General features: G+C 48.9%; 1 protein-coding gene across 1 annotated transcript; it reads left to right on the forward strand.

The window, feature by feature from the left end:
* Positions 1–4600: 4600 nt before the first annotated feature.
* rassf10b (Ras association domain family member 10b) lies at positions 4601–7272 on the forward strand. The gene is made up of 2 exons (XM_063193244.1): positions 4601–5453; positions 6622–7272. Exons 1-2 carry the CDS (start codon positions 4647–4649, stop codon positions 7270–7272), a joined length of 1458 nt encoding a protein of 485 aa, XP_063049314.1. The 5' UTR covers positions 4601–4646.
* The last annotated feature ends 7483 nt before the right edge of the window (positions 7273–14755 follow it).

A 14755-nucleotide genomic window follows, 5' to 3' on the forward strand; every position in this document is an offset into this window, starting at 1 on the left:
CTGTCCTGGCAAGACCTCTGGGATATTGTTGACATAGCGAACCAATCAAGATCCAAGCTGTGATTCCAGTTTTAGAGGTGTACTGAATCTTCTTGAATCTCAACAATTTTGTAAAACTGAAACGGAATGAAAAAGGCTACATACAGTAGAATACATTTAGCTAATTAGCAACTCCATTCAATCTCTATGGAAAACTGGTTCGCTAACGGCAGTTGACGTTTAGCTGACAGGAAATCTTTGTTTTAATCCTAACACGAACGCTGAAATGTAGATGTATGATGTTATTTTTACATGTTGATGCATAAATCACCATTTTAAAGCACTGACATGTAACGTAGACCCACCCATGTAAAAAGATATCAGCACTCTCTCCAGCTCTTCGGTCCACTGAACGGCCGCCATGTTGTTTTGGAAATTTTGATTTGAAGCGCACAGATGGTCATGTGACGTTTTTCTCTCGTTCTGATTGGCCTCTCGCAAAAAGTTGCCAGAAGCGATCAAAGATATTCAGAAACCAGCAATGTTGCCGAATATCAATGGGAAACGCTCTTTGCACCATCGCCCGGCAACATTGCCCAAAAAGTTGCCCCGTGTATCATGACCTTTGATACAATCGGTTTTGCCCTTACAGGTACTAACTAATTGATAATTTTCCAAGTTGGCTTTCACTTTCACATAGCCTACGGTATGACATTTGCCTAGGTACATGGACGGTAGGCGTGCGTGCGTGCGTGCGTGCGTGCGTGGGTAAGGCACTCCTTTCAGGGATGAAAATAAGCACACGTCCACCTGCCAATGACGGGTGAATTTGACCTTTAGCGGGTGAAATATGTCAACCCACCAGTCACCTTGACGGGTGAATTTTTTCTACAGGTTAATGCTGAATTATATGCAACATTCAAAAGCAAAGGTTTAAAGGGGTATGCCATTATTTTGGGGCTTAATACAGTTAAAATCGTTGGCTGGAGTTTATAAAGGTGGTAAAGTGTCTTATTTTTCATGTTAAGCGTTGTCTTGCTTTAAGACAAGTTAAGAGGGAATATGTTGCTAGGTAATGAAAGTCGATGGATCCGTGTAGCATTGTAGCATGCTACACGGATCCATTGACTTTCACTAGCTTAGCGACATGCTCCCTCTTTTAACTTGTCTTAAAGCAAGACAGCGGCTTACATGAAAAATAAGACACTTATCCACTTCTTTTTAACTTAAAGAACATGTTTTTTTGTTTTTGTTTTTTGATGCAGTTTTAATATCAGTTTCATTGAATTGCTCTCTGAAATGTATACGAGTAACAAAACAAGTCATCACATGATATATTATCAGATGAATCCTAATGATAAATCATTCTGTCCTGGCAAGACCTCTGGTGTATTGTTGACATAGCGAACCAATCAAGATCCAAGCTGTGATTCCAGTTTTAGGGGTTTAATGAATCTTCTTGAATCTCAACAATTTTGTAAAACTGAAACGGAATGAAAAAGGCCACATACAGTAGAACACATTTAGGTAATACCCTGGATACAATCGGTTTTGCCTTTACAGGTAGGCCTGCTAACTAATTGATAGTTTTCCAAGTTGGCTTTCACTTTCACATAGCCTACGGTATGACACTTGCCTAGGTACATGGACGGTAGGCGTGCGTGCGTGCGTGCGTGCGTGGGTAAGGCACTCCTTTGTGAATTGGCAGTAACTGGTCGTGTCAGGTTATAGTGAGGCCGTCTTAACCGGCCCCGACATCATTTTAATGTTAGGCAGTTTCACATAAAATATGACACGTTTTGTAAAGCAATTGTAGAAATTACATTTGTAATACAATTAAGTTACACTATCAGGGGACCTAGTGAAAGCGGGATCTGTTGTAAAGGTGGCTGCCTTCAATATCGGCCTAATATAAAGTGGCGGGGGAAATCCTGGTTTGTGTTCATAGTAGGCTACTGCTCTTGGAGGAGAATAGAATATTTTGAGCACAATTGTACCTACGTTATATCTATATGAGTATGGAACAGTTACTATGACTAGTTGTGTGTGCGTGTGCTTGTGTGTGCGTGCGTGCGTGTGTGTGTGCGTGTGCGTGTGTGTGTGCGTGTGCGTGTGTGTGTGTGTGCGTGTGCTTGTGTGTGCGTGCGTGCGTGCCTTTGGTCTCCATGGTAAGCAGGACGCTATGTGTCTGCTAGTTCTGATGTTGACCAGTAGAGGGGGGTATAGCAGAGCAGCTGAACTCCAATGTAGTCAGGCTGGGTGTGTGTGTGGGTGTGTGTGTGTGTGTGTGTGTGTGTGTGTGTGTGTGTGTGTGTGTGTGTGTGTGCTTGATGCGCAGTGGGGTACCTAATCAGTGCAGCGCACAGCTGGACCAGACACACACACACACACACACACACACACACACACACACACACACACACACACACACACACACACGGGTAGTGAGGGATTTAATCTGATCCATGACACTCTAAATAAATAAATTAAACTCCTCTACAGCCTTCACACACACACACACACACACACACACTCCTCTACTGCCTTCACTTCCCCGGAGATTAGGAGGACAGCGGAGGCAGATGGGCCTCATGCGGGTGTGTGTGTGTGTGTGTGTGCGTGCGCTCGCGCTCAGGCTCGTGTGTGTGCACGCCCGTGTGTGTGTGTGTATGTGTGTTTGAGAGAGGGAATTTAAGGCAGATGTGACCTGAGAGAGGGGCTGTGAGCGTGTGTGTGTGTGTGTGGGTGTGTGTAAAGGGTTTAATCCGATCTTCAACAGGAGTTGAAAGTTAGGATGCTCCGGGCATGACCTGGGAAAGAGAAGAGGGTCTGTGTGTGTGTGTGTGTGTGTGCGCGTGTTCTGGAAGTTATACATGTGTGTATTGTCTCACTTCTGTTGCAGCTGTGGAACAGTAACGCGTCGTCATCTCCAAACCGGCTGAGCTGCTCCTGTCCAACAATTATATCAACTGCAGACCTTTATGCAAATACTGTACAGTATAGTGTGTGTGTGTGTGTGTGTGTGTGTGTGTGTGTTCTGGAAGTTATACATGTGTGTGTGTGTGTTCTGGAAGTTGTGTGTGTGTGCGTGCGTGCGTGCGTGTGTGTCAGCGCGTGTTCTGGAAGTTATGCTTGTGTGTGTATTTCCTCACTTATGCAAATACTGTACACAGGGTTCCCACTGGTGCTTGATTTCCTTGAAAATACTTGAATTTCAAGTAAGTGTTTTCAAGGTAGTGAAAGTGCTTGAATGTTTGGTGAAGTGCCTGAAATTGCTTGAAATTTGTGTCAAGTCAAACTCAGTACACCAAATAATAGAAATACATTTTTCAGGTACATCAAAAATCTGAGTGAGTGAGATGTCAGATGGTCTTATCCATTCGACATCCTAAAATTGATTAGAATGCAGGAAATTGCATCTTAAAAACACAACATTTTCTGGACACACCCCTTCCTGCGACCTATTTAAAGGTGCTGAAAAACTGAAAAAAAAAAATGGTGCTTGAAAGAGCTTGAAAAGTGCTTGAATTTGGTCATGAAAAAGATGTGGGACCCCTGAGTACAGTATATTCAGGGGTGAATGTAGTTTTCATGTCTTACCGGTGCAAACAAACAATAAACAAACAAAATAAACATGTGCTCTCACTACATCTATAGTGCTGCATTGCATGACTATTTGAAACACACAAAGAATCTCAACAACATTATAAAACATTAAAAAGTCACTCAGCAGCTGTTGTTAAAAATTCTGATAGCTGCAGGAATAAAAGATCTTCTGAACCGTTCGGTGGAGCATCCAGGTAGGAGGAGCCTTTGGCTTCTGCCACTTTTTGTGATCAAGCTGAGCAATGGGTGGTCGTCCATGCTCAGTACACTTTTCATTTTCCTCATTGTCCTCTCCTCTAAAATCTGCTCCACCGAATTAAAACATACACCTTTGATGGACCCCGCTTTCCTGATGAGCTTATTCAGCCTGTTCCTCAAGTGACATCCCTCCACGCCCCAGCACACAACAGCATAAAATAAAACACTTGCCACAATCTCGTGATAAAATGTGTTTAAAATAGGCTGACTGACTGCTACTGGACCATTTCAGCAAGAGTGAACTTTTCACTAATAAAGAATATACCTCTCTCTCTCTCTCTCTCTCTCTCTCTCTCTCTCTCTCTCTCTCTCTCTCTCTCTCTCTCTCTCTCTCTCTCTCTCTCTCTCACTCTCTCTCTCTCACACACACACACACACACACACACACACACACACACACACACACACACACACACACACACACATACACACACACACGCACGCTTTCTAATAGAATAGGGACGTGTGTGCAGTGACGTATCTAGGTGTCCTGGCTAGCTCGCGACGGCAGTGAGCGGTATTTGAGTGGCAGCCGCCCTAGACGGTGAACGGGACATCACGTGACACGCTGGGAAGAGTCCCGTTGCCTCAGTGACGCTCCTGGTGTGTTTGTGTCTCACGGAGTTGACGAGACTGACAGTCGGAGGACCCAAGCAGAACACACAAACACACACCGACACGCGAGAAAATAGTTCATATGAAGAGAACTGAACATGTTTCGGAAACTTGAACTCTCCCTGGAACTCCTGGACCTCACGGGACTTTAAAGTCTCCGCTGGAACTCGCGCTGCTGCTGCCGACTGATGGAGGGGGAAGAGGGGAAGATTTCGGTCTGGGTCTGTCGCGAGGAGAAACTCATCTCGGGACTGTCTCGACGGACCACCTGCGCGGATGTGGTGCGCGTGCTGCTCCACCAGCACCAGGCGCGTGGCCAGCCCTCGGTTCTCTCGGGCTCCTCCGACTCCTATTGCCTGGTGGAGAAGTGGCGGGGGTTCGAGCGCGTGCTGCCGCATAAGAGCCGGATCCTGCGCCTGTGGACCGCGTGGGGCTCCGAGCAGGAGAACGTGCGGTTTGTGCTAGTGAAACAGGATGCGTCTCTGCCGAACAGCAGCCCGCGCAGTGCTGAAGCGCGCGTTGTGGCCAGCAAGGACAAGAAGAAGGAGGGCCCCGGCCCCGCGTGCGTGTACAAGGGCACCGCGCGGGTCACCATGGCGTTCTCACCGGAGAAGCAGCGACGCATCGTGCGCAAAGCCTTCCGTAAGCTCGAGAAAATCAATAAGAAGCGCGCACAAGCCCTCGGCGGAAAACAGCCCTCCGTGGAGAAGATGGAGACGCTCGTGCACCTGATCGTGTCTCAGGACCACACCATCCGCCAGCAGGTGCAGCGCATCCGCGAGATCGACCGCGAGATCCACCTCTACGAGGCCCGCGTGCACTTGGACCGGGTGAAGGCGCACGGGAACAACTACGTGCAGGATACCTATCTCGAGCAGCAGGGTTTGCAGGCGCGCGCCGGAGGCCTCGGGGGAGAGCAGCAGCAGCAGCAGCAGCAACATCTGGCCCCGGAGGTGCGCGCGCAGCTTGAGGAGTACACGCGCAGGTGTGAGGAGGTACAGCTGATGCAACACCATATGAACACTATTTATGTCTTGTCAAAAAAGGGAGTCCAAGGCACTCTTCTTGTGGAAAAATATTAAAAAGCCTTTATTGAAACATGGCTAAAAAGTTTTAAAACATGGGAGCAGAGACCCACGCGTTTCGGCGCAAGCCTGAGCAGTACCCTGAAGAAGGCTTGCGCCGAAACGCGTGGGTCTCTGCTCCCATGTTTTAAAACTTATTAGCCATGTTTCAATAAAGGCTTTTTAATATTTTTCCACAAGAAGAGTGCCTTGGACTCCCTTTTTTGACAAGATATTGTTTTTTCCCCAACACCAAAGAGCACCTTCAAGATTTTTTCTGAACAATTCCCTGAGCACTTCGGATTTTCTCTTCACTTGATGACTATTTAGGTCTTATTTCTCTTCTATATCAATGTATATGTCAATACCCATTTGGACAAATAAATGAACAAAGAAGCACTCCTCATATTTCTTTATTTTTATCACCACTATCGCCTTAATCTGATGAGTGCGTCTTTATTCATTCATTTTTGAGATTTGAGTGTATTCATTGACAAAGTTAAGCAGCCAGTGTAATGTGCATTAAGGTGTTGACCGATCCTGATCCTTCAACACCCATTCCCCTCTAGTCATGTTAATCTTGTCTACCTCAGCTCACAGAATATGCTCCTGCACAATTGACTTTTTATTTTTCCTCTAGTTTTTAATGTCCCCTTCCTGACTATTAGGCCTACCTGTGTTGTGTGTGTCTAGTTTTTAATGTCCCCTTCCTGACTATTAGGCCTACCTGTGTTGTGTGTTTTGAAATGTCCATGTGGGCATTAGCCTATGTGTATTTATGTAAGCTTGACACTTTTAAACCCACCCCCGGGGATCAATAAAGTTACGGTAACACTTTATTTTAGGGATAGGCCTACATCTATTAGCACTAATACATAGGCCTACAATGTTCCTGTATAAGTAACTTCTTAAGACATGTACAAAGCAAAATCAAACATTTGTTTGGCATATTCACAAATATCTTGTTCATGCACAATAAGGGATTTATTACCTATTTCACATTGTATGTATTAGTGCTAATAGATGTATCCCTAAAATAAAGTGTTACCAAAGTTACCCTATTCTGCTCTATTTAACATGGAAACGTTTAACGCTCCAGGTGGCGAAGCTGCAGGAAGAACTGTGTGGTCACGAGGCACAGCTGGACACCGTCACCATGGAGATCACCGAGGAGCTCAACCGCCGCTGGATGGAACGGCGGAAGCCAGAACAACAGGAGGAAGCGTCCTCATGCCGCCACCGCCGCCGCCACCCGGGCTCACCAGGGGATGATGATGGGGACTCACCACCGGGAGCGTCCCGGCTCGCACCGGACACGGCACCCGACTCGCGGGGAGAAGAGGAGGAGGAGAGGATCAAAACACAGCTGGACGCGAGCCTCTACGTCGGTCTCCGGTTGGCTACGGATTTAGAGGCGATTAGCGGCGATCTGAGCTGCAGCGGAGACCTCTGGAGTGCGAGGGAGGGCGAGCTGAGGGATTTACTGGCCCGGGTCCGCGCGCTGGACTTGTGCGCCGACCAGGAGGAGGAGGAATTATCCTCTGCGGAGGCCGGCGGGGAGCGCGAGCCCTGGGTAACGGAGCCAGAACCCGAGAGCGCGTGGCTGCTGGAACAGGCGAGAGGGCTGTCCAAGTCAAAGGCGCTCGAGGGCGATGATGATGATGATGGCGACGACTCGGACACCGGGCTCAGCTCGCTACACAGTCAGGACTCGGACAGCGCGCGCATGGCCGCCGAGTCGCTCGTGTGAAACGGTGGACACATAGCCTACGGATCTCCGGATGTATACATCCCCGGAATGTTAACGTCACATGAGTTTAAAACTCATGAGTGGTCGTGCTTTTTAACGACACGGTGTGATGCCCGAGAGAGAGAGACAAAGGCTTTTTAAAGGCACGTAGGCACACGAGAGGGCAGAGAGGGCTCCTCGCGGTACAGACAGAGCCACTGAGGTCCCCCCCCCCCCCCCCCCCACAGAGAGGAACCCAGAGGGGAACTCAGAACTGGTTCCCCCCCCCACAGAGAGGAACCCAGGGGGGAACTCAGAACTGGTTCCCCCCACACAGAGAGGAACCCAGAGGGGAACTCAGAACTGGTTCCCCCCCCACAGAGACAGGAACCCAGACGGGAACTCAGAACTGGTTCCCCCCCCACAGAGAGGAACCCAGAGGGGAACTCAGAACTGGTTCCCCCCCACACAGACAGGAACCCAGACGGGAACTCAGAACTGGTTCCCCCCCCACACAGACAGGAACCCAGACGGGAACTCAGAACTGGTTCCCCCCCCACAGAGAGGAACTGTGGAACTCAAAGGCATACAGGCTGCACTATGTCTTGAGGACAATCTTATCCGGCCCCTGACATCATTTTAATGTTGTGCAGTTTCACATGAAATATGTCATGTTTTCTAAAGAAATGTCAGAAATTACATTTACAATACGATTACAATTACAATACGTTCCGGGGACCTAGAGAAGGTGAGGTTTGATGTAAAGGTGCAGCCTGCAATATCGGCCTTAAAGTGATACTGTCCCATTTTTGGAAATAAGCTCATATTACACCTCCCCTTGAGTTAAATAATTGGGTTTCACCTTTCTCCTGTGCTTTCAACCGTTCTCTGAGTACGGCAGTGCAAATTTTACCTCTAAGCTAGCAGTTAACATTGAGTCCTATGAGACCAGCTCGCGGCTAACTGGTCTCATAGGACTCAATGTTAACTGCTAGCTTAGAGGTAAAATTTGTACTGCCATAACCAGAAAATGGTTGAAAGTGCAAGAGAACGGTAAAGCCCTATTATTTCACTCAAAAGGGGAGGTGTAATATGAGCTTATTTCCAAAAATGGGACAGTATCACTTTAAGTCCAGGCGGAAATCCTGAGTTGTGTTCATACGCAGTGCTGCCCTGGGAGGACTTAGTAACTTTTGAAGTGGCCTCTCGAAGGAAAACGGGTTCCTACCCTTGCACTTCAGAGAGGAACTAAACGGTCCCCCACCCTTGCACTACAGAGAGGAACTGTGGAACTAAACGGGTTCCATTACTGGAGGAACTGTGGAACTAAACGGTTTCCCACCCTTGCCCTACAGAGAGGAACTGTGGAACTAAATGGGTTCCATTACTGGAGGAACTTTGGAACTGTGGAACTAAACGGTTTCCCACCCTCGCACTACAGAGAAGAACTGTGGAACTAAACAGTCTCCCACCCCTTGCACTAGCGAGAGGAACTGTGGAACTAAACTGGTTCCATTACTGGAGGAACTTTGGAACTAAACTGTTTCCATTACTGGAGGAACTTTGGAACTGTGGAACTAAACGGGTTCCATTACTGGAGGAACTTGGAACTAAACGGGTTCCATTACTGGAGGAACTTTTTACTTCTCTATTGTGAAGATAAATAAAGTCCCCTGCAGATCATCCAGAACGCTGTGTGTGTGTGTGTGTGTGTGTGTGTGTGTGTGTGTGTGTGTGCGTGCGTGCGTGCGCGCGTGCGCGCGCGTGTGTGTGTGTGTGTGCGTGCGTGTGTGTGTGTGTGTGTGTGTGTGCACGTGCGTGTGTGTGTGTGTGTGTGTGTGTGTGTGTGCGTGTGTGTGTGTGTGTGTTGAGAGAGAGATGGTTAGGCATGCATCTGCACAGAGCCTCTGCTATAAACTTATAGTCACCAAAATGGTAATCACCAAGTCAAGCTACTTTGGGACTCTTTGCATTGTCATAGCAATGTTGTTATGATGTATTTGCGCATTTTCAGCAAAGAATGAATAGTCCAGACCAGTGTTTCTCAACAGGGGTGCCGGGGCACCCTGGGGTGCAGCGGAAACGTGGCTGATAAATAAATTATGTAATATAATACATATTTGTCTAAATTGATAAGTTAATGCTAGTCAGTGGAATCTTTCATCTGCCATTTACGCACAGTAAAGTAAATATAGGTCGCCCCAGTCAGCTGCAACTTCGAACGTAGGTCGTGTGACGTCTCCAAATGTGTTACTTTTCTAAGCTTGTGTGGTATCGGATGCGGTGCCATGTTACGGCTTGTTGGTTTGGGGTGCCTTGAAATTTTTCATGATTTGAAAAGGGTGCCTCTGTAACCTGACGTACTGCTGCGCACTGCGTCCCCCTTGGGGGCGCGAACTCGCCTATGGGAGTCACAGCACGATACCGCTGGACTAAGAGACTAGTCTTCTGGCATCGACACTGTATGAGGCTTTGGGAGGGAGGTTTTAGTAACGTTCCACGCCGTTACCAAAGAAGTTGGATCTAAGAAGAAGCGTCATTTTGTTTCTTTTCCGGTATCCACTTTATGTCGGGTGAACGCCCCTTTAGGAGACCTTCGGTTAGGAGACCTTCGGAGTCCTGAGGTTTAGAATCAATGAAGTCCCCTTAGCGCTGTAGATGGCGGTAGCGCACGTCTTGCGCAAACACCTCAAAAAGAGAAGAAGAAGGAGGGGACAACGCCCCCTTAGGAGACCCAACTTGAGCACACGCTTTTGCATTGAGTGGGCGTGTTTTGCGTTATCTTAGTTTGATTCAGTATTTTTGCCGTTACACTTCGCCTTAAAAAGGTTGAGAAACATCTGCAGTAAGAGGCCACTGAGAGACCGCAGGGGATGGCTATAACTCAGTCTTTTCTGAAAAAAAGGTTCGCACACTCCTTTTGGATTTTTATTTTTTCTTCTCTTTCTTCATTCATTCAATGGCAATGACGTTTCGACCTTTCGGTCTTCCTCAGATTCATCCGAGAGGTCGAAACGTCATTGCCATTGAATGAATGAATAAAAAGAAGAAAAAATAACTTGAAGCAGAAAAAAATCCAAAGGAGTGTGCGAACCTTTTTTCAGAAAATAGGTAATCTTTTTGTTCAGCACCAGGGATTGTGCACAAGTAACTCTCTACAAGTATAACTCAGTCTTGGCATGGGGCAGAGAGAGAGAGACAGCATGAGGTCTCCATGTGAGAAAAGACGTATGAGATAACTTTTTCATGTACCGGTACTACTAAATGACCTTAATTGTAGTAATAAGGAGACATATCTGCAGAGTGTAGTTTCTGTTAGAGTTTACTAAAGACTGAGCTGGACGGTAAACAGGAATTCAGCCCAGAGGGCGTTAGGAGGTTACGGTGGCCTAATAGGCCCAAACTTCATAACTGGAGACCCCAGCTCAATACCGGACTAACTTATACTCTCTCTTGGCATGTGGCACGCAGATCTTGCCACCTGCAGCCAGAGGTGCATCTTGCCACCAGGCAAGGCAGGCAGCTGCTTGGGGCCCCCAACCGCCTAGATAGTGAATAACAGCCCACATTTTACCACATTTTAGTAGTGGTTTTTTTTTTCAAATTTTGTTCTTTTGTATTTTCGCTTGGGGCCCCACCTGACCCTAGAATCGCCTCTGCTGGCACGTGCTCCAAATTCCGAGAGGAGGGATGGTTTTGGATTTAGGACGACCACCTTGGAGACAGGGGCTGGTTGCTATGGTGAATGGAGAGAGGGGCTGGTTGCCATGGTGAGAGACATGTAACCTTTCACCTTTGACCTGGCTGACCACAGCAGAGGAAGAGACTCATCAACACACACACACACACACACACACACACACACACACACACACACACACACACAAACACACACACACACTACTCATCAGCACACAGATTAGATGTAGGCTCGGTTGTCGAGTGTGGAGTTGAGTGGTAAGGTGGCGGTATGCTTGCTGCAGGATACGCGAGCGCGTGCACGATTCGTTCATGAACGCGTTAACATTGATAGAGTATTTAATGTCAATTTTGCACACGTTGGACACGGCAGCTTAATGCGTGCGTCAGGTGCAATATCTTCAAACTCGCTGGGGGCGATCGTAAGAAAGACGGCACAGTTCTACGCGTGTGCTTGATATGAAAACGACAATGGCAACAACTTTTAAGAGCGTCTCATTGAGTTTGTCCAAAATTTCAAACATTTGTGATCATACTTCCTTGTTGCACTTTGAAAAAGGAGCATGCACATACAGGAGTAGTAGCAGTATTCTTTCCTTGCCCAAGGAGCCCCTCTTTTTGTTTTGTTGTTTTCCTTGCCATCTGTGTTGTCCCAATTTCCTCATCACAATGCTGCGTTCTCTCTGCCCCCTGGATGATACCGCCAGAATTTAGCGTCTTGGTCAACTGCTTTTGAAGCAAGCATGTGTCGGTTGCTCGCGGTGACGTGCGTAATTTACAGCTCGCAGCAAGCATACCGGCACCTGTCCTAAATCTGCATACACAAGCATCCTCCTACTTAGCATTGCACAGTGTGTTCAGTCAAAAACAATATGAACTTTTGTTTACATGGTGATACTCGGTGTGTGAAGTGTTCTATTCATAGCTGTTATACAATCACACATCACACACACACACACACACACACACACACAATCAAACACACGCACCACACACATCACACACACACGATCAAACTCTCTCACACACACACACACACACACACACACACACACACACACACACACACACACACACACACACACACACACACACACACACACACACACACACACATCATACACACACACACACACACACACACACAGTTCAGTTGATTTGAGTTCATGCATTGTTGTTGTTGTTCATGGTTGAACACAGACACACCACCACACATGTGCCACACACACACACACACACACACACACACACACACACACACACACACACACACACACACACACACACACACACACACACACACACACACACACACACACACACACACACACATTAAGCCGCTCTACTAAACATAATATGTTTCCAGGTCAGAGATGCAACATCATTGTTTAGACGTGGTGTGTGTGTGTGTGTGTGTGTGTGTGTGTGTGTGTGTGTGTGTGTGTGTGTGTGTGTGTGTGTGTGTGTGTGTGTGTGTGTGTGTGTGTGTGTGTGTGTGTCATCTTTATTTATTTGTAGATTATGCAACGAGTTGAAACATTTACATGTGCATTACGTTGACGCTTTTAGAGACTTACAAGGAGGACGTACAAGCAAGTACAGAGTGAGGGGTCAGCACAGAACACAGGAGTATATACAGGGCCGGATTAATGCACAGGCTAGATATGGCTGCAGCCTAGGGCCCCCACCTGCCAGGGGCCCCCACCACAGGCTAGATATGGCTGCAGCCTAGGGCCCCCACCTGCCAGGGGCCCCCACCACAGGCTAGATATGGCTGCAGCCTAGGGCCCCCACCTGCCAGGGGCCCCCACCACAGGCTAGATATGGATGCGGCCTAGGCCCCCCACAGGCTAGAGCCCCCCACCGCAGGCTAGATATGGCTGCGGCCTAGGCCCCCCACAGGCTAGAGCCCCCCACCGCAGGCTAGATATGGCTGCAGCCTAGGGGCCCCCACCACAGGCTAGATATGGCTGCAGCCTAGGGGCCCCCACCACAGGCTAGATATGACTGCAGCCTAGGGCCCCCACCACAGGCTAGATATGGCTGCAGCCTAGGGCCCCCACCACAGGCTAGATATGGCTGCAGCCTAGGGCCCCCACAGGCTAGATATGGCTGCAGCCTAGGGCCCCCCACCACAGGCTAGATATGGCTGCAGCCTAGGGCCCCACAGGCTAGATATGGCTGCAGCCTAGGGCCCCTACCACAGGCTAGATATGGCTGTAGCCTAGGGCCCCCACCACAGGCTAGATATGGCTGCAGCCTAGGGCCCCCACCACAGGCTAGATATGGCTGCAGCCTAGGGCCCCCACCACAGGCTAGATATGGCTGCAGCCTAGGGCCCCCACAGGCTAGATATGGCTGCAGCCTAGGGCCCCCACAGGCTAGATATGGCTGCAGCCTAGGGCCCCCACAGGCTAGATATGGCTGCAGCCTAGGGCCCCCACAGCCTAGATATGGCTGCAGCTCAGGGTCCCCACAGGCTACATATGGCTGCAGCCTAGGGCCCCCACCACAGGCTAGATATGGCTGCAGCCTAGGGCCCCCACAGGCTAGATATGGCTGCAGCCTAGGGCCCCCACCACAGGCTAGATATGGCAGAAGACTAGGGTCCCCCACAACAGGATAGATATGGCTGCAGCCTAGGGCCCCCCACAGGCTAGATATGGCTGCAGCCTAGGGCCCCCACCACAGGCTAGATATGGCTGCAGCCTAGGGGCCCCCACCACAGGCTAGATATGGCTGCAGCCTAGGGGCCCCACCACTAGGGCCCCCACAGGCTAGATATGGCTGCAGCCTAGGGCCCCCACCACAGGCTAGATATGGCTGCAGCCTAGGGCCCCCACAGGCTAGACATGGCTGCAGCCTAGGGCACCCACCACAGATTAGATATGGCTGCAGCCTAGGGCCCCCACAGGCTAGATATGGCTGCAGCCTAGGGCCCCCACAGGCTAGATATGGCTGCAGCCTAGGGGCCCCACAGGCTATATATGGCTACAGCCTAGGGCCCCCACAGGCTAGATATGGCTGCAGCCTAGGGCCCCCCACCACAAGCTAGATATGGGAGCAGCCAAGGGGGGGCCCACCACAGGCTAGATATGGCTGCAGCCTAGGGCCCCCCACCACAGGCTAGATATGGCTGCAGCCTAGGGGCCCCCTGACTGGGCAAAAGTGAAAAATTGAAAAATTGATCCCCCATGTTGAGAACAGTTTGCAGACATGTTATCCTGAATTTCTAGCTCGTACTTATGACACTGTCTACGTATATTGTTAACGAGATTTGCCTTCTGGGGGGCCCCCACTGCAACCTGTAGCCTGGGGGCCCCAGGCCATCTTAATCCGGCCCTGAGTGTCCACGTATTGTAGCAGCAGGGACGGATCTAGCCCTTTTGGGGCCCTAGGCAAAATATCAGCATGGGGCCCTAAAAAGTCATTATATGGACAACAAATTCTGTGTTTTGGTGCTATTTAAGTGTTTTTTATCATATATATCTTTGATTACTTCGCATACGTACGTGGCAATGCCTACTTTTTTGTGTGTGTACTGCAACTGGTGTGACAGTTGGGCCGGCCCCTATGGAGGGCAGACTTGGTCGGGGCCCTGGGCAATTGCCTAGGTTTGCCTGATGGTAAGTCCGCCTCTGGAGAGCAGTGCTAAGTCATTTGTGGAGGACGCATTGACAGTGCAGGCAGGACAACTAAGACGTATCTTCAGGACTTGGCCTCATTTCAGTGGATTAGTATGTGCGTATGGGAAAGCAAGAAACGTAATTTCAATTCTTTATATGACGAGTGCATGTAAAGAGAT

This window comes from Engraulis encrasicolus, unplaced genomic scaffold (assembly GCF_034702125.1).
Source record: "Engraulis encrasicolus isolate BLACKSEA-1 unplaced genomic scaffold, IST_EnEncr_1.0 scaffold_32_np1212, whole genome shotgun sequence".
Taxonomy (NCBI): domain Eukaryota; kingdom Metazoa; phylum Chordata; class Actinopteri; order Clupeiformes; family Engraulidae; genus Engraulis; species Engraulis encrasicolus.

Bases quoted from the DNA above. Each gene is read 5' to 3' on its own strand.
- rassf10b (XM_063193244.1), top strand. From the start codon at position 4,647: ATGGAGGGGGAAGAGGGGAAGATTTCGGTCTGGGTCTGTCGCGAGGAG. The intron at 5,454-6,621 runs GTACAGCTGATG...TTAACGCTCCAG, and splicing joins ACACGCGCAGGTGTGAGGAG to GTGGCGAAGCTGCAGGAAGA.